The 21,026-nt window shown below is 29.1% G+C and overlaps 1 protein-coding gene across 1 annotated transcript in view; it reads left to right on the top strand.

Moving 5' to 3' along the window:
* Positions 1-1,751: 1,751 nt before the first annotated feature.
* LOC107449733 (transcription factor cwo) overlaps positions 1,752-21,026 on the top strand; it is an 80,233-nt gene continuing 60,958 nt past the window's right edge. The window contains exon 1 of the mRNA XM_071183123.1: positions 1,752-1,862. Coding sequence (XP_071039224.1) covers positions 1,798-1,862 — 65 coding nt within the window. The 5' untranslated portion in view covers positions 1,752-1,797. The remainder of the gene's footprint in view (positions 1,863-21,026) is intronic.

Raw genomic sequence — 21,026 nt, 5'->3', positions numbered from 1 at the left:
TCCTCCAATTAATTTTGAAAAAAATTAATATAATTCCAAATTAAATTAATTTCCAAAGAATTAAAATTCAAAGCATGTATAAATTTAGGTAAAAAAATAATTAACTGCAGAACATTATGTTTATATCTGAACAGATGTTGATGGAAGTTATTTTTTTACTCTTATTTTCTTTACATGAAAGTTTTATAGCCACATTAATTTTATAAATAGCTTCTTTCTTGATTCAGCAAAGATTCCAACAGTAAGTTTTTTTGAAAAAATAAAAACAACATTCTGAAAATCAAGAAGATAAAACACATTGAAATCTGAAACCCCTATACTCGGACAGCCACGAGTTTCGAAATCACGAGTATTTTAGAATAAACACTTTCTCAATGCAAGTTATCTAGCATAAGATATTATTGAACGGTTCGTTCAATATGCTACTGATAGCTAGCCCAACAAGATGTTATGCTAATGTCTGGAATGTTATAAAAATGCCTCGACCTTGATCAATAAAGCAAGATAATTTAGATTAAGACAAAATGTCTTTGGTTAAAACTTAATTTGACTTAATTTTTATTTTATAACAGCTTATCACAGTCAGAATTCCTTTTTTTTGCATCACTTTGTTCACTTAATTCGCTTTATTTTATTTTATAACCTTCGTTTAACAACCGACCCGATTTTTTGGGTTTACGACTACTAATGTTCAAATCCGTAGCCTTGTAATTTTGAACCCATTCCAGAAGACAAGGGAACTCCTGGACCAAGTATTGGGAGAAATCTGCCTTCGTGGAGGACTTTGTGATGGAACTAACCCGTGTTTGCATTACATGGTGAGGAAAACCACTAAATCCTCTAACGGTTAGCCTGACGGCAGGTAGACTCTAATCCATGATCTGCCTACCACTGAGGATATTGTACCTCTGCATCGTGGTTGGTGCAAGCCGGATGCAGAATTCGAATCAACCAGCCATATCTGGGATTCGAACCCGGTCACCTCATTGGAAGGCGCCGTGTTTGGAAGAGCTTACCTCTATCCCCTGAGTCATCATGGCTCTATATTTCGCTTTAGTTTTATTTAATACTCCAACTTTTGTACTTTCGATACTCATCAGTACAGCTTCGGGACTCATCGACTCATCCCCTGTTCGCTCGCCAACCCCTAGCACAACAGTTCTTTTCGCTCAAACCACCTAATCCTTTCGTCTTGCTTGATACCAGAGCTTTTATATAGGCTATATTTTAAATATAATTGAGGCTACGCCACTGCCCGCCAGTCCTGGGAACAGCTTGCACGCTTCCTTGTTTTCTTTGACGCAAAATTGTTATTAAACATATTTTTCATACTTTTTCCTTTATTTTGTATTAATTTAAGTCAAAATAAGTGAAAAATATTCTATTTAGGAATTTAATAATTTATGGTTATAAAATACAGCATGAAGCAATTGTGTCTTTTTCTGCGTTAAAGGTAAAATCTTCCAAGCACGGCTCACTTCCAAACAATTATTTCTCAAATTTGCACTTATTTGCAGTTACTTAGATTTAAGAGAATCAGTTGCTCATCATTCATATTTCTTTAATTTACAAAATAAATTATTAATAAATTTTTAAATATGAATAAAAAAAAATTTCTTCAAACTTTTTTTGGAATTTCATATTTTAGTACAAATATAATTCCGATGATCGTACAGATATTATTTAGTAACTATATGACTTTTTTTATCATTAAAAAAAATACTAAAGTTTATTTTTTCTTGAAATTATAGTGTCAGAAAAATACATACATGAAAGGGACTCCCATCTGCGATCTCCATGGGGTTAAAATCAGTTCGCGATTTTATCTCATTCATTCATCCTAGCCTCAGTGGGATGTTGAAGTAAGTGAAAAAATCTAGATATTGAAGTTAACAGATTTTATTTTTTACTGATTTTTCAAACTTGAAGTTTTTAAATTGAAAATCTCTATGTTCGCTTTTGAAGTTTTATTTTTTAAATTTAAACTGCTGAACTATATTGTTGAGTAAAAAATTGACTTTTTGACAAACACAGAAAGTATTTCACTATAATCAGAAAGAAAGAAGGTTATTTAAATATTATGTAAGCATGTTTTTTTTTTTCTATCTAGGACGCGCACCTCTCCTTGTCCCCAAAAATAAGCAAATCACAAACCCCTTTCCTGTATACATAAGAAAATTGCAACCCCCTTTATTTTCTGTTTTAACTTTGACTTTTACTCTTTGGTTATCTAATTTTAAGATTAAATTCATAAATTTAATGTGAATATAAAAGACGCAACTTCGCATAAAATAAATATTACGCTTAGTTCATTTTATGAAATTTTAAGAATCCTTTGTGTTTTTCTTCTGCTGTCAAAATTCTTGACTTTTAAAACTGATTGTAAAAAAAATTTACAACTTTTTTACTTTCCCCAAATTTTATTCCGAATTTCAAATTTTTCCGAGTGTATTTTTTTTAAAAATANCTCTACATTTCGCTTTAGTTTTATTTAATACTCCAACTTTTGTACTTTCGATACTCATCAGTACAGCTTCGGGACTCATCGGCTCATCCCCTATTCGCTCGCCATCCCCTAGCACAACAGTTCTTTTCGCTCAAACCGCTTGATCCTTTCGCCTTGCTTGATATCACAGCTTTTATATAGGCTATATTTTAAATATAATAGAGGCTACGCCACTCCGCGCCAGTCCTGGGAACAGCTTACACGCTTCTTTCTTTTCTTTGACGCAAAATTGTTATTAAACATATTTTTCATATTTTTTCCTTTATTTTGTATTAATTTATGTCAAAATAAGTGAAAAATATTCTATTTAGGAATTTAATAATTTATGGTTATAAAATACAGCCTGAAACAACGGTGTCTTTTTCTGCGTTAAAGGTAAAATCTTCCAAACACTGCTCACTTCCAAACAATTATTTCTCAAATTTGCACTTATTTGTCGTTATTTAGATTTAAGAGAATCAGTTACTCATCATTCATACTTCCTTAATTTACAAAAGAAATTATTAATACATTTCTAAATATGAATAAATAAATAAAAATTTCAAACTTTTTTTGGAATTTTATATTTTAGTACAAATATAATTCCGATGATCATACAGATATTATTTAGTAACTATTAGACTTTTTTTATCACTAAAAAAAATACTAAAATTTATATTTTCTTGAAATTATAGCGTCAGAAAAATACATACATGAAAGGGACACCGGTCTCCCATCTGCGATCTCCAAGGGGTTAAAATCAGTTCGCGATTTTACCTCATTCATCCTAGCCTTAGTGGGACGAACGATAAAGTAGGTGAAAATATCTAGATATTGGAGTGGACCGATTTTATTTTTTACAGATATTTCAAATTTAAAATTTTTAAATTGAAAATCTCTATGTTCGCTTTTAAAGTTTTATTTTTAAAATTTAAACTGCTGAACTATATTGTTGAGAAAAAAATTGACTTTTTGAAGCATGTTTTTTTTTTTTTTTTTTTTTAAATTTTTTTGCAATCTAGGACGCTTTTCTCCTTGTCCCCAAAAATAAGCAAATCGCAAATCCATTTTCTGCTTACATAAGAAAATTAAAACCCCTTTATTTTTTGTTTTAACTTTGACTCTTACTGTTTGTTTATCTAATTTTAAGATTAAATTCATAAATTTAATGTGAATATAAAAGACTGCAACTTCGCATAAAATAAATATTGCGCGCAATTCATTTTATAAAATTTTAAGAATCCTTTGTGTTTTTCTTCTGCTGTCAAAATTCTTGACTTTTAAAAATGATTGTAAAAAAAAAAATTTCAACTTTTTTTCTTTCCCCAAATTTTATTCCGAATTTCAAATTTTTCCGAGTGTATTTTTTTTTTGAATGATTTAAAAAAATTTTTTAGTTTAAAAAAAAATTAAAATAAGGGGATTTTAGTATCATTGCTTATTCACTTACTGTACTCCTTGTCAGAAAAAAATATGCAATTTACAAAACCTTTCCCCCGTTTTGCGTTTACGAAATATATAAACGGCCCCAGTGTAAATATTAAAATAAGAAGATTTTAGTGTCATTGCTTATTCACTTACTGTACTCCTTTTCAGAAAAAATATGCAATTAACAAAACCTTTCCCCCGTTTTGCGTTTACGAAATATATAAACGGCCCCAGTGTAAATATTAAAATAAGAAGCTTTTAGTATCATTGCTTATTCACTTACTGTACTTCTTGTCAGAAAAAATATGCAATTTACAAAACCTTTCCCCCTTTTTGCGTTTACGAAATATATAAATGGCCCCAGTGTAAATATTAAAATAAGAAGATTTTAGTATCATTGCTTATTCACTTACTGTACTCCTTGTCAGAAAAAATATGCAATTTACAAAACCTTACCCCCGTTTTGCGTTTACGAAATATATAAACGGCCCCAGTGTAAATATTAAAATAAGAGGATTTTAGTATCAATACTTATACACTTACTGTACTTCTTGTCAGAAAAAATATGCAATTAACAAAACCTTTCCCCCGTTTTGCGTTTGCGAAATATATAAACGGCCCCAGTGTAAATATTAAAATAAGAAGATTTTAGTATCATTGCTTATTCACTTACTGTACTCCTTGTCAGAAAAAATATGCTATTTACAAAATCTTTCCCCCTTTTTGCGTTTACGAAATACATGAACGGCCCCTGTGTATTAAAAATCTCCCTGATCCAAAAAAAAAAAACGGCAGAAAATATGTACATTATTTTACATAAACAATAAAATTTAGTTGCAGTGCAATATTTCCTAGCACAATGCATTTTTAAGCAAATTGTTTTTTGTTAAGTTCAAGCAATAACTAATGTGTAAATTCACTCTATTTTTAAAGTTGATAAAGGTATATACTCTCCTGATTTTTATTTTCTAGCCTAACCAAGGCTGTTAAACCTCTTAACTTACTAGTTTAGCTGGTCTAAAGTTATCAGGATGCGTCTGAAAGCAGTAAAGAAAGAAAAGAAAAAAAACACTTAAAAATATCACGAGTAAAGCGATAAGTTCCCCCGTACTTCGGTTCCTCTAAAATGTAAAATGCCACGCGTATCAGTAGCACGAGCTTACGTGAAAAAGTACACAGTTTCACGTTTTTTACTATCAGAAACGTGACAAAGTGATTGCACCAAAATAAAATAGAGATAAGTTCCAGTGTCCGCCGCACTATGATCTTTGCTACTAGTTGTTGATGGAGCCATTTTACACTTTTTTTTTCAAGTACGTACGGTTGCTCAAAAATAAAATGTCAAAAATTATGAATGCACTTTGGTTTTTTGTACCGAGATAAATAGTTTTAGAACAAAAGAGTGAAAGAACTGAACCTTGAGCAACTAAAAAGTTGAAGCGTAAAACGACAGCCGGTTGTTTTCGATTAAAAATTGCATGTTTGGACTCGTGCTTCTTTCTAGATCTGATCGAATTTACATTTACTCTTTATTGCAACATAAAACATTATTTTATTTTAAGTGGAATTTATCAATAGTTTTAAAATTGTTTTGTAAATATTATTTTCGGTGATATTTTGCATATTTAATATGACCCTCTATGTGCTATAACACACAATAAATGTCGTCTGCCTGTAGAGCGTGTTCTTAAACAATGCGCTTTTGTGCTATACAAGATATCAATTGTAAAAACAAATCGATAAATTATTGCAAATTTTAATATTTTTACATAAGAAAAGCAATAAAATTAATTATTCCTGAAATGATATATTAACCATTAAATTTTTTTGGTTATTTATGTGGATTTATATATGGATAGCACCACAACAGTTGTGTACTCTGTCCAAAAGAAAAATGATATGACTCAAAATAAAATTTTGTTCTGATGATCAAATTTTCAAGAAAGAAGTGCATATTCTAATGATAAATCCCAAGGTAAAAGCTTAAAAATGCTACTTAATTAGTTCAGACGATGTTAAGTTACGAAATCAAACACAAAAGCATTCTTTCTCTGAATAAACGTATACCTTTTTCTTTTGTTTGTTCCTTTGTATTTTGTTTTTTGTCTACCAAAATATAGGGGAGGGGATAGTAGCAATCTGTAAAATATGGCCAAAATAGTTTAGTTAGAGAGTCATTTGATCTAAATCAATTCTTAGCTTACATTGATATCTATCGTCTGCGTTTTTTCCCCCCAACTAAAAAGTAGTCTGGTTGTTTCATAATATCATTCGCATTTGCAATACAAAATACATAAAAGTAAGTTTTCAAAATTTATATAAAATGTAAAATTTTCAAAATGTAAATTTTGTCACAGCATATGTTTATGTTACTTAACAATGTAAGTTTTTAATTGAAACTAGAAAACGATACCGAAAAAGTGTCATTTATCAATTGTTTGCAAAGTACAATAATTTTTTTCACTTCGAACTTACAAGTCTTATTTTCTGACACTCAAAAAACGAATACTTTTAAAAGAAAAAAAAACTAATTTTACAACTTTAGCAAATTTATATAATAATCTTGAAAAATGTTTATTAGCATTTTCCCATCTTCATTACTTATTTAAAACCGTAATAGCGTAAAAAGTGTTGTAGACTCCCGTGAGCATAAAACTGTAAAATCTGGTGACTAACATAAAGTAAACATTTCAAAGAGATTTAAATTAGCAACATTTTCTTGCATATTTCTTTCAATTTACTATTGAAAGGGAATGCTAGAAAGGGAAGGGAATGCAATATAACCATAGATATATATTACATTTTAAGAGAATGTAAGTCATAGTGGTTGTTAAGATTAAGTAATTAAATAGATTAAATTTTTAAAAAATGAAGTTTCTACAAGCTGTTGCAGTTTTGGGCGCATGTGGGTGCCTTGATAAATTGTATATTTTAATTAGCGGGGCATATTCTTGTCTTATAGAAATGAACTCAAATGCCTCATGTAGAGCAGAGATAGCGAATTCATGACACGCGTGGCACAAGGTGGCACGTGGAAGTTATTTCGGGGCCCGCAAGAAATTACTTTTATTTAACAACATTCACAGAAAACAGCATTTCAAATTCAAAAAAAAAAAAAATCTCTAAGTAATCCTCAATATTGTCATCATCAGAAACGTGATACGATTTTGGGTGTCATTAGGGTATTTTCTAGGACGTAAAGTTAACTATAGTACCGTCGCCGGTACTGAAGTTCTTCGTTGTAGGGGAGAACAATTTTAAAAAAATGAGCGTTTGCGACCAGATTAAAAGTGATAACCTATTCTAAATTACAAATTTCGAAAAAATTTGCTCGAGTAAATTTGCATTATGTTGTGTACAAGGGTTTTAAAAAAAATTATATGTTTATCCAATGGAATACCTGTAAGTGACGTAGTGTGGATATATCGATCCTGATTGGTTGCTGAAACGTGGCTTTTGTTTACGTTAGCAACTGTTCTTCTTTTTCGAATAAGCCAAGCTGAAAGTATCAATTTTCTAAAGTGACACATTCTATATTCTTTCAAAAGTATTTCAATTATTTCACGATATCTTTCGTATCTAACACAAAGACAGGTGCTAGTTATCCCCACTTTTTATTAATGTAATGTTATTTTCTTATTAATTTCATTTTAACTTGTTATTTCCATGTTTAATCTTTCTCCCTTCCAGCAAGCTTAGACAGACGAGCTTAGTGGGTGCGTAAGGTTGTAGGATAGGGCACTAGGTGCGCAAGACAGCACATTTGTCTTCTGGGTGACATCTATGTGGTTACCGTGTCCGCAAATGCGGTTTAGCTCCATCAAAAAGTCCTCCACGAAGGCTAATTTCTCCCAATAGTCGATCCAGGCGTTCCCTTGTCTTCTGGATTGGGTTCAAAATTACAAGGCTACGGAGTTGAACAATAGTAGTCGTAAACCCATAAAATTGGGTCGGCTGTTCAACGACTGTTATAAAATAAAAAATAAAAATACCCAATTATAAAAAGACCGCCTTGCGTCAAAATTTTAGTGAATCTTGTGTGTGATTAAAGACAAGAAATTTATTTAGTAAAGGCAATTACAAGTAAGGATCCAAACATAAATGAAATTGTTAATGTGGTTCAGCAACAATTATCGCACTAAATGAAATTAATTAATGAGATTTTGATAGTGTAGCACAATATTAATTGAATGTACTTTGAAAAGTAAGATTCTTATTTAGTAAACAGATTTAAAGAGAATACCATTTTTAAAGCAAAATAGTATTTACATAGCATTTAAATTTTATTTAAAATTGTTTTGTTTCATCTAATTATTCATACAATAAAAAATTGAAAATATCCAACATTTAATCACCTCATTATTTCATTGCTTGTAGCAAAAGGTTATTCGCCTTCTATTTTATTTGAGCTTAATATTAAACCGAATTAATTTTAATAAATATTGTTTATTTAATTTCCATTAGAATTAATTTAATAAATAAGCAGTAAATATAATAACTCGTTGTAATTACATGGTTCCATGTCTAAGTGCAAAAGTTTATTTAAAATGAAAAATAACTAGTGGCAGACTAGTTATCCAAACATAATGAACCGTACTTTAACTGGTACACGGATCGAAAAATATTCGCCATCTCTGCTGTAGATAGTTAGAAAATTTACACATCCACAGACTCAAACGGCCATAAGATCATTTTATTTTATTTAGTTTAGTTTAGTTTAGTTTAGTTTAGTTTAGTTTAGTTTAGTTTAGTTTAGTTTAGTTTTGTTTTGTTTTGTTTTGTTTTGTTTTGTTTTGTTTTGTTTTGTTTTGTTTTGTTTCGTTTTGTTTTGTTTTATAACATTGAACAGCCGACCCAATTTTGGGTTTACGACCACTGATGTTAAACTCCATGGCCTTGTAATTTTGAACCCAATCCAGAAGACAAGGGATCTCCTGAATCAAGCATTGGGACAAACTAGCCTTCATGGAGGACTTTTTTATGGTACTAACTTGCATTTGCGTTACATGGAGAAGTAAACCGCAAAAACCTCCCGCGATTGACCCGACGGGAAGCAGGGGATTCTAATCTATGATCCGTTTACCACTGAGGATATTTTATGCCAGCACTGTTGACAGTTGTTGACCAGCCGAATCTAGAATCGAACCTGGGTCACCTTATCGGGAGACGAACTCTTTATCCCCTGAACCACCGCAATTCAAGCTGGTACCAATTGATTTGAAGCAGGTAAGTTGGACCCCAGTCCCTCAAAATGACACAGTTCTTTTAACCACTGAGCCAGCGCCGCTCTCAAATAAAATAATGAAGTATATGGAGTTCTAATGAAGTATGATCATTATATATTGACGCTGAGTCTCAAAATTTAGAAATGAAAGTGTACGGATTAGATTAGATGTCAAAAATTAGATCTGAATAATATAACAAGTGCATGAATTAGTTTTATAAAATAACTAGGCGGCTTAGCTAATACTTCCTAGAGGAGAGAAGACCTCAACACGGGTTACCATAAACAATAAGTTTATTTCTTTAGTGGTCCAAACGTAATGACATCTTTCGAACTCCCCTACTGCACAGCTTAGAAGCCTGAACGTAGTGACATCTTACTTATTTTTGCTCCACTGCGCAGTTTATGTTCGCTACATCGGACTACTAAATTGATCAGTGCTAATGCCATCTCTCTTCTAGGAGGTGTTGGCTTAGCCCCCTGCTCACTGCCGCTCACCAATCCCGAAGATTAGTTTGCAATAATTTTTGTTTCTTGGCATAAATCAGTTCGAGAGGTTAAAATTATTCACTAAAAAAATTTAGGCTGGAAAGAACAAAACGCTTGTGAATCCCACCTCCCACATCTAAATATGTTTCTTAAGATTCTAATAAAATCTATAAGTTGAAAAAGTAATTTTTCTATGTAATCATTTTTCAAAATAATGTTTAAAATTAAAAATATAACAGATTTAGTGAAATCACAACCGTCACTTAATATTTTCGCTAATCAAACGGGCGGATATATTATATACAATTTTCGCGTGCTGCATCACATTGTGCCTGAAACTGTTCTAAATCGTTTAACAAATCTCTTTAACTGCAATTTATAACAGTATATTAATGTAATTTGCACCAAAGTAACAATTGTAAATCAGTTGATAAGAACAGACACCTACTTAAATAACTTTATCTTAACATGTAGCGTAGAATTATAAAATTTCTTTCTTTCTTTCTTTTTTTTTTTTTTTTGAGAGAGAGAGAGGGGGAGAAGGAACATTCAAAAGACATAGGAAAAATATTTGTAAATAAACAGAAAAAAAATATGTATCTTCTTATTAAGTTAAAACCTAATGCCAACGAAAGCGATCTACAAAATTTATAGATCTGATATGAAAGGCCTATTTAAGCTTTGCATTCCATGCTTTTCTGAATCATATAACTTCACACATTAAAATATGCAAGAAGTATACAGAAATCCATAATATCATATCACTTAAGTGTGCAAAAAAGTTTTTTATCAAAACATTTAAAGTTTCAATAAAAAATCATTATTCATAAACTAAAAAACATAAAATAAAGAATGCTTACGATAAAAAAAGATTCTAAAAATTCCTTATATTGAAATAAAAAAAAACTTTCATCTTTTTTTTAAAATTCTTAAACAGACGTAGAAAACCATTCTGTAGAGAACTATCATCAAATTAGAAAAATAAATTATTTACAAGGTAAATTTTTTTTAATTAAAATCATAACACTTACCTACGTTATAAATCCGGAGAATTCCAAAATGTCTTCAATTCATTCGCTCTACGTTTGAAAATTTTATTTTTAAATAATGTATACATAGATTATCCTTTCTCATTACTCTAAGATGACATATCACGCAATAAAATTTTGTAATAGAATTTCAATATGAATTTCAATATGTAACTTAAAAACAGAATAGCTGAATTTTAGTTGGAATTAATCATTCAAAATTAAAAAATACTTACCAAGAAAACGATGAAAATTTATTGATAATCAACACAAATGATACTATTTCAAGTAATTCATATTATTCTTTATTGATGTTTTCCGAATTATATAGAATCCGATGTTCCGAATTATATTTTATGAAGAAGAAGAATATTCTATAACTGGTTCTGAAATCGCATTTATTCATTAGAATGAAGTAAGCAGTGTTGACTGCACTCTAATTTATAATGAATTGAAGACAAAAAAAAATGTATTTTACCGTCATATACCAGTATGCGATCACGAAATCGGAAGTTATCGGTTGCAAGTTTGTTGGAAAGGAAAAAATTATTGAGGAATTGTTCTTCAAATGTTGGGCGCGTTTTATTTTAGAATCATTTACCAATGTTCTGGATCTTTTTTTCAAGTTCTGCCTTTTCCTTAGGGAAATTTCGCTCGTTATTTGCTGTTAAAAAAAAGGCATCCTACTCTACCAATGATTCTGATAGAACTTAATGAAATGCTAATAAATAAGCCTGAAAATATCTTCTCCGCTAGAGGGCGTATTCAAGTGTTGCGATCGCGAATATTAGCAGTACAGGTAATAATACCTTTGAATGAGATGCAAAAGTATTTTTAAGAAAACAATACCCTTATGACTTTTATTAATTTTATGCTGATGACAACTAAAACAATATGGAAATAACTGTGGGAAAACTAAATCATTCCATGTGATTTTTTCGGTCAGTAAAAACACACCAACAACAATGGAAAACTGTGTTAGACCATTATGTTTTCATGTTATGTGGAGATATTACCGACAACGCACAGTAACGAAATGCTAGTCATTAAAATATTTTTTGTTTTGTTTTGATAGATTAACAAAATAATTTCTACCAGTTTCTCGATTCAAAAAACTTTTCATAATTGCTTTCTAAAATCAGCTCTAGGTGCTGGAATCGGAGTTGGAGTCGAAGATAAATTTGCAGGAGTAGGAGTTAGAATCGGAAAATTTGCTCGACTCCGACTCTGTAGGGTTAAATTAGAACCTATAGCTTAAAATATGCAACTGAGTTTTTGACCTTAGAAATTAATTTAGATAAATATTTATAGTGAGTATCAAAACAAAACTATTACTCAAATAAATATTGTGATAGTTATTTAAATTATTACTTATCACAAATTTAATGCATTACATTCAAACGTTTTTGAACTTGATCGAACAATTGAAAAAGTACATAAATTCTAAAACCAAATTTATTAAAATCCTTTTAAAAATTAATTAAAAAATATGCGAATGATTATTCATGCATTTTAATACTACACAGTAAAAAATTTTGGTATATAATTGCCATCAGTTTTGTTTTTGTGGTTAACTAAAATTTCTTACAGTGAATGCAGTCAAATTTTTTATTTACTTTTTCAGTGTCATAGTTTTATTTATTTGTTTTTTGTTTGTTTGCTTATGGACAACACATATTTACGCGCGCATTAGAATCCATTTATGACTTCATAATAAAAACATTTCGTTTAAAAACAATCAAATTTTTATCAATATATTTGCACTAATTCTTACAAACAATGGAATACCTGCAAGTGACAAAGTGTGGGTATGTCGAGACGCGGCTTTTCTTACGTTAGCAACTGTTCTTTCTAATCTATTTCGAATTAATTTGCCCCATCAAGTATCGATTCTCTTAAGTGACACATTCTATAATCCTTCACAAAGATTCTTTCACAATGATTTCAATTCTTTCACCATATATTTCTTACATAACACAAAGACAGTCACGAAGCAATGCAGAACAAACTAATTATGCACTGAAGTTGCCAGGTGCAGTAAAAAAATCATGTTACGCGCTACAGTAAAATACATAAACAAATAATAAATCTAAGACGGAATTATATTTCAACAAATTCAATGCGCGATACGGCACTGTATTAACTTTACATTTATTAACATTCTAACTTATGTGGAGAAACTTAGCTCAACTTTGACACTCCATTTTGTTTATCGACAATCAGCTGTCGCTGACTAATAGGTCACATGTGTGGGTATGTTTGATCTTCTTCTCGAAGTGCAAGTACCCAATTGTTATTTTTAGTCAATTTTAATTACTTTTATGCATGATAACCACAGTTCTGTACACAGAGATACATTTAGTATACCTCAACACCATTTTTTACAGTGTATGCATAAGTTTCCTAGTTGCAGTATATTCTCAAAGAATCTTCATGAAATAATAAGATGCAACAGAAGATAACAATAATTTATAAATTTGGAAATTTGAGTGTGAGTTTGTGATCTTTTTCATAATGGTTTTGTACAATTTTAATGTTTTGTACAAATTCATTTTGTAAAATATATTTCTGTAACTGTTATGTCTTAATGTAAAGTGTAATTCTAAGGAAAATACTCATAACTCTAATCGTGCAAATATGAATTGAAATTAACAATTACTTATTAATTGTGTTAATGTTTTTCCCAGGTGTCGGTGAAAATTTTTGCAGAAGTTTATAAAATTTATAAATGAATAATTCTAAGACGGAAAAGTCTGGAATTGAAGTCGAAGCCGAGCATTTCAACACTAGAAGGATAACATAAAGCCTTTTAACATCGTTAAAATGTTTTAATTTTAAATGAATTATCGCCTTCTATTTTTTAATACACCATCAGAGGGCTAACAGAAAAAGTTAAAAGTAATTATTATTATTAACCTTTTGGCTCAGAATTTTTATTAAACCTATTTTTCATATTTTTTAAAATTATTTTGTATTAATTTAAATCAAAATAAGTGAAAAATATATTTAGCATTTCAAAAATTTATAATTATGAAATACAACAAAAAACACTGGTCTCTTTTTCAGAATTAAGGGTAAACTCTTCCAAACGATATTTAAAGAAAAAACTTTGCATTTATTTGCAGTTATTTAAATCTAAGAGAAACATTTATTTATCATTGAAATTTCTTTAATTTATGAAATTAATTATTGATGAATTTTTGAATTATAACCAAAAAATTACTTTTTTTTTTGGATTTTAAATTTTAGCACAAATATAATTCTGATAATCAAACAGATTTTTTTAGTAACTATTAGACTGTTTTTAATAATTAAAACATACCAAAATATATTTTTACTTGTAATTAGAGCATCAGAAAAAATATATAACGGGGATATCGACTTTAAAACAATAATAGGACAATTAATAGCATAATTAATAATTGATAATAATTATTAATAAATAAAAATTATTAATTAATAAAAATTAATAGTTGATAATAATTAACACTAAATACTGATTGATAATTAATAATAATAACAGAATAAATTTTTAAAATAATAATTTTTAAATTTTTATAATTTAAGAAAATTAAGTTTTGTGGCGCTGCATTTTGAGCTATTCTAATAGTATATTTTTATGTAGTTAAAAAAATATTCTTCGTTTTAGTTACATAAGAACCAACGGTACTGGCATACTCAATAAATATCACACTCAATATCACTATTCTATATCAACGCACACTCAATATCAACGTAGCTAATGACAGAGCCATAATCACTCTATTAAAATGGTGTAGCAAAAAATCAATTAGTGTGATATCATCTTTTAATCGCCGCTAGTAACTTTCTACACACGTTTTGATTTCATTAATAACTCCTTATATGTTTGCTCCTTTACAAAGAGGACTAAGTCACGTTTCAGATCATGTGATGTTTGGTTGATGTTCTATGTAATTTGTACCAAAAATAATCCCTATTTCAAACTGTACAAACAGTTAAAGTCATAAACATTCATTTTAATAGCTTTTTCTTTGAGCATCGCAAATACTGTTAAGGTTTTAAATATATAAATGGTTGAGGTTTTAATAGTTAATTTATTTAAAAGTTAGTCACTCGTGAAATAATTAAATTTGGTATGGCACACATAGTACAGAGGAGAATTAGGACAACAACGACCAACAGGTCGATCCATTGTAAGGAACAATTGATCGGTATTTGATTTTTATCCAATATCAAACTAGAAAACGTAAATATTTCAAGTTTCATTTAACTATTTGTTTATTATTTTTTACAATACTCAGAGACTTTACTTTTTCTCGTAATTGAATATTGAAAGTAATAATTTTGTTTTACAAAAAATGAAATACTTTTTGATGTAAATAAAAATGTTTTTTTATCTTTCCATAATTTGTGAAAGATGGCTATTTTCAAATCGAGAAAACGAATACCGCTGAAATCACATGAGTGTGCATAATCATGTGCTTGTGCATGACGTGTTAACGTTATAACTATTAGGCTCGGATTATTATCACGCTAAATAAATTTTCGGATCAGATTTAATCGGATTCCTGCACGAGACGTCACGTGTGTTTGTCGAACCTGATTGGCTGCTGACGATTTATCCACACGTGACCGCACTTGAAGGTATCTAGTTGGCGAGAGAAGTAAAACAATCAATTTGGTTTAAATATTGGCAGTGCAAATGAGAATTAGAATATTCACAATAACCAACAAGTCGATCCATTGCGGGGAACGATTGAATTATTTGACTGGCAGAAACTAAAAAAAGGACTCTCCCAAATCGAAGTAGCTACTAAATTAATAAATTATAACTTACTAAATTTATAAAGATAAAATATACATTAACATATGCTAATTCGGAATTCTTTACAATAAAATTTCAGTAATATTTTCGATCACAAATTAAACAAACGCGGATCATAGATATCCTCAATCACAATTATGTTTTTTAAGAGTTTAACAAAGTTATTTCTCTATTAGATTATAATAAGGTTATATTTTATAACTTATCCTACACTTAGTACATCACATAAATACATTAATGCAAAATCTTTTATATTATCAGTTTTTAATTCCAGGAATTAAACCTCGCGAAAGCAAGTACGTAAATTTTTTTTTTATTAATTTGACTAAAAAGAAACTAAGATGAATAAAGAAGCAAGAATGAAATAAAAATTTTACACTTGATTTAAAAACATACGGGCATAAAGACAGACAAACATTTAGTAAAAAAAAATTTAGGGAATTATGTGAAAATATTTATTTTAAATAACAACGGTTAAATTGTCACATTTTAAACACCCACAAAAGTTTTGGACTGGTAAAAAAAATTTACTGCAAATTTGAAATATCGCATAGCAACGAGAGGAAATCTGAATCATAAAATTTAATCAAAAGAAATAAGCCAATTGATATTCTAATTAGATAAACTACGTCGAGAAATTTAAATCCCAACGATAGAATTTTTTTTTCTTTGTGGCCTGATGTTAATCTTAATTGTAGGGTTATGCTGCTTGGTACAAAGAAAAATATTTTATCAATAACTTCAAAATAATTCTTCAAGTAACTTCAATTTAAGAATTTTCTTTTTATCAAATCAAAACATGTTAACGTCAAAAAGTAAGATCTTCCATAGATAGATTTTCCATAGATCGATAGATAGATAGCTTCCATAGATAGAATTTACATAACAGGAAATGCTGTATTTCAAATGTTGGCATTAGGTAATTTACACATAAAAAGTCAGCCAATAAAAGAATCGGAGTCAGTGGAGAGTCATGAAAACTTAAGCTAACTCCGAAAACTGAAATAGTGTGATAATAAGCCAAGCCTGGCCGAGATATACTGGTAAGAATAGGAGTTCGAATCCAACCGGCCGAAGACTCACCGTGTAGTAAATGGTGACTGGTGCACATTAAATCCATCGAGTCACAAAGTCCTCGATGTTCCCATAACAAATTATACCTCTGGGGGAACTGAATCGGAGATTAATTGTTCTCTGGATCAGGTCAAAATTACAATCTGTGGATGTATGAATGGGTCCAGATTATGAATGGGTGTGACGTATGGGTGTGGCAGAAGTCGAAATCTTGGCCATAGATGGCGCCACTGGAAAACAAGAACAGTCGCGTCCCTTTTCTATAATATGGCCAACGACAACAAAAACAACATACATCAAGCCTAATAACTGTAACATTAACACGCCATGCACGACCATGTGATTTCAGCTGTATTCTTCTTGATTGGAGAGTACCCATCTGTCACAAATAGAGAAAAAATAACAAATTTATTCACATCGAAAAGTATTACATTGTAGAACAAAATTAATACTTTCAATATTCAATAACAAGAGAAAATTAATGTCTTTAAGAATTGCAAAAAATAAACAAATAGTTAAATGAAAGTTAAATTTTTTACGTTTTTTACATATGAAAGAGGATAAAAATCAAATGCCGATCAATTGATCCTGTTGGTTTCAGCAGATGCCCCTTTCCCATATTTCCCATTTGCACTGTCTGCATTATACCAAATTAATTAATAATTCCACTAGACGCTAACTTGTAGTTAAATTAATTATTACCCATGACTCTCTTCCTAATTACTAATTCATTTTTTTCAATTTATGGGTCATTTTAATATACTTAAAAATTTAGCAAAGAAAATAGTCAATAACAAATAAATATGAAATTTTAAAGCTAAGCTTCAGCTTTTAGCACTTTATACTGACTTAATCCTTTTTGCACTTACAGCTAAGATAAAATGGTCCTCACCCAATCTAACTGGTTAATACGGCCTGGGGGATGACATCGACATCATTAAAGCAAATGAAGGATCATTTCATTCATCTTCTGCTGCTATCTTATCACCGTTCAATAGTTAATGAAATTGAAAGCAATGGAAGTTTGCACTTTCTTTGATAAATATGGTTAACGGCTGTTTTAAAGATGTTGTTTTCACATCTTTAAGACTGCCCTTTAATGAACTTTAATATTTATGTTACAGATGAGTTTTTTTTTAAAAATATTATTGCAGATATTTTGTAAAAAGAAATGTGCGAGCATAGAATTTAAACCTATGATTAATCATAAACAAGTCTTTTATGAAAATTATATTCTTTTAAGCTTCAAAAATAGTGTAATTTGCTGATTTATTTGTTTTTTTTTTCTCTCCGTGTGACTAATTTGCAAACAATAATATTGGAACGTTTTTTGAACCTTAGTATTTTTGAGGGGCGATTGCTGGTAAATATCCAAAAGTTTAGAACACACGACTGTAGCCAATCCAATGTTTTTCTTCAGACTGATTTTTATTTCAACATTTGATTTTTATTTCAACATACAAATTGATTTTTATTTCAATATTAACCCTTTGACCCAAATGGGACACCGGTGTCCCTTTTGTAAATTTTTTAAATATAATGAATAAAAATACATTTAATTTAATAAAAATACATTTAATTTAATAAAAATACATATTAGTATGTAATAAAAATACATATTAGAATTTAATAAAAATACATATTAGAATTTAATAAGTATAGAAACATTCCAATAGTTACTAAAAAAAATCTGTTAGAGTTTCGGAATTATATTTGTACCAATATATAAAATCCAACAAAAACAAATTAGTCTCAAAAATTTTTTTTTTCATTCAGATTCAAAAAATTTATCAATAATTGATTTTTGAAATTAAAGAAATTTCAACGATGAGTAACTATTTATCTTAGATCTAAATAACTGCAAATAAGTGCTAATCTGAAAAATTATTGTTGATATTATTGAATTTTTGTCATTATAATTATTTTTATTATTGAGCAATTGTTTTTAAATTGATTACATTTAATTTCTAATTTTTATATTAATGGGGTAGGTGCCGCGGTTCTTATTTGTTCTTTAAAATAGTTTTAAATTTTCAGATTAGATGTAGCTTTTATCAGTTGTAATCATTTTCTGGCGCCCTGTCCTTGCAGATACAGTTCTTAGAACTAGAATTTATTTGGGTTCTTTTTTTTAAAATAATCTAAGTCCAGATAGTATTGGAAATGGAAGACAACGACTTGTCGGTATGAATACCGTAATTAAATGTTTGATTTTTAAACATTTCCTCGTGCAATAATTTTTAACGGAGTCATATCAGAGTCATTTTAAAAGATGCAGTGTCAGAGGCAGTATTACATTACAAGAAATAATTGAAAAGTAAAAAAAATTTTACCGTTTACGAACGATACTAAAAGTGATTTAATAATTATAAAGGCTCCACAACTTTCTTAATTTCTTTTCACTCATCATTGCGTTTTTTTAGTCGATATTTTTCAAAAAGTTAAGATTATTTTGTTTATGAAATATATGATTGTTTTAAATATATGATACGCATTTTGTTAAGATGTTAATCGTAATAAAATAAACGATTAATTTGATTCGAAAGATTCAACAGTACTCGAAAAAAATTAAACTTTGGAAAAAGGAATGAGGGACATAATTTAAATAAAGAAAAGAGAAATAATTTATAAATACTCGTCAACCATAACTTTATGTCATTATATCAAATCAAATAGGAAATGGTCTTTCAACTCTCTTAAACTGGAACAGAATTAACTAAATGAGTTCTTAAACTGAATAAAGTTTTTTTTGTTTAAATTTTAATATGAATGTTAAGATATTATATATGGCAAGATATAATCTCTCTTTTTTTTCACTTTCGATATCTTTTAAAGCAGAAAACTTTCTACAACACTGGATTAATAGCATTTATTTAAAACACAAATATTGAAGACCAATTAAAATTGCAAATAATTGGAATTTCGGAAAAACGCACGTGTTAAGTTCATAAATAAAAAGAGTCTTTCAGCACGACAAATTTTAACTTGGTTGCATTGCTGGCGACAGCAGAGTGCAGAGTATTTTTTAGTGCTATTTGTTGCTTTTACTACAAGTTATGGGTAACTTACGAGTTTTTGATGTGAAAAGGTAAAGAGACTATACGTTTAATATATTTAATAATTAGTTAATGCACACAAATTTACGTAAATGATGTTAGATTTTAAATTTTTTTTTAAACTTTTAATTTAATTTTCACTTATTTTACGAACATTTAGAAAATGATGAAAGTTCTAGTTTCTAACTCAAGTAATAAACATACTTTGCAATATGAGTTGGAGCACGAACTTGAAAATAAAAATATGTAAGAAAAAATATGTAAGGTATTTCCTTGTCAGTAAAAAATTTTCAATGTTGAGGTCATTTATTTATTTTATATTTTCGCCATAGTTGCACGCAACTTTTCCAGATGGTAAGACATTAAGAGCCCTTTTTTGTAAGGCTTAAAGAAAAATCGATGATTCAGAACGATATTCCGTTTTCATCACGGTATTCTTTGAAAAGGGAAGTTCGAAAACAATTTATTTTAAATGTTTCTTTCAAAATTCATTTAAATTAAAAGTACGCGGATATGCTTTAAAAGGACACAATAGCGTCGACTTGAGTCAATATTTACACCGTGAAGAAAAGCACGGTCAAAACCACCAGAATACGTTAAAATTTACCGTGTTTTTAGCTTAACAGAGATACTAAAAAGCTCGGTAATTTTCACCGAAGCTCTTTCGTAATGATTTTGGTAAAATTAACAATAAAATATGCATTTTCCATGTGTAATAAAATTTGATAACTGTGGTTAAAATTTGGTAATTTTAACATGATTGGTAATTTTAACATCGAAACCTTTTATTCGGTTAAATTTACTTTTATGTTTTCTATTTTTCACTAAACGTGTGGTAATAAGAAATATAGTTTTTGAAAGCAGAACTTCCGGTAAACTGCTACCATATGAACTAAAGAATTACCAAATGAATGGTTTAAAATTTAAATGCAGCATATTTTAGTTCTATTTACTAGAATTATTTTTTTTTTCTATTAGAAAAGTCAATAATATAAAATACGATTTTACCAGATATTTTTTTCTCCGTGTACTGAAAGATGCTATTTAATTATGGCAAAACACGCTTAAACTTTCCTTTTTTTATCATTAAAATCTTTTTTTCTAAAAATAAATAAATAATGCTAATTAACAATTTTTTATTAATTTTAAGTGAAATTTTCATGAAACATTTAAAGCGATAGTGTTGTACGGAAAGTTATTATGAGCATTATTGAAGATATTTTAGAGGTAATATTTTTAGATCATATCGGTTATTTGTTCTCAGTGTTAATGCAACAGATTACAAAACTGAATAAGTAGGTCTTTATGCATAAAAATCTGATTTGATTGCATTAATACACAATGCAGTTAAATAGTCAAAAATCAAATGGTTTTTTAGAACGGTGGGAATTTTTTTTTTTTTCTCTATGTTTAGAATGCAAGATTTATCCCATAT

The sequence above is a fragment of the Parasteatoda tepidariorum genome, chromosome 7 (assembly GCF_043381705.1).
Source record: "Parasteatoda tepidariorum isolate YZ-2023 chromosome 7, CAS_Ptep_4.0, whole genome shotgun sequence".
Taxonomy (NCBI): Eukaryota; Metazoa; Arthropoda; class Arachnida; order Araneae; family Theridiidae; genus Parasteatoda; species Parasteatoda tepidariorum.
The sequence above is the reverse complement of the archived record's forward strand: the minus strand, read 5'-3'. Positions and strand labels throughout refer to the sequence as shown.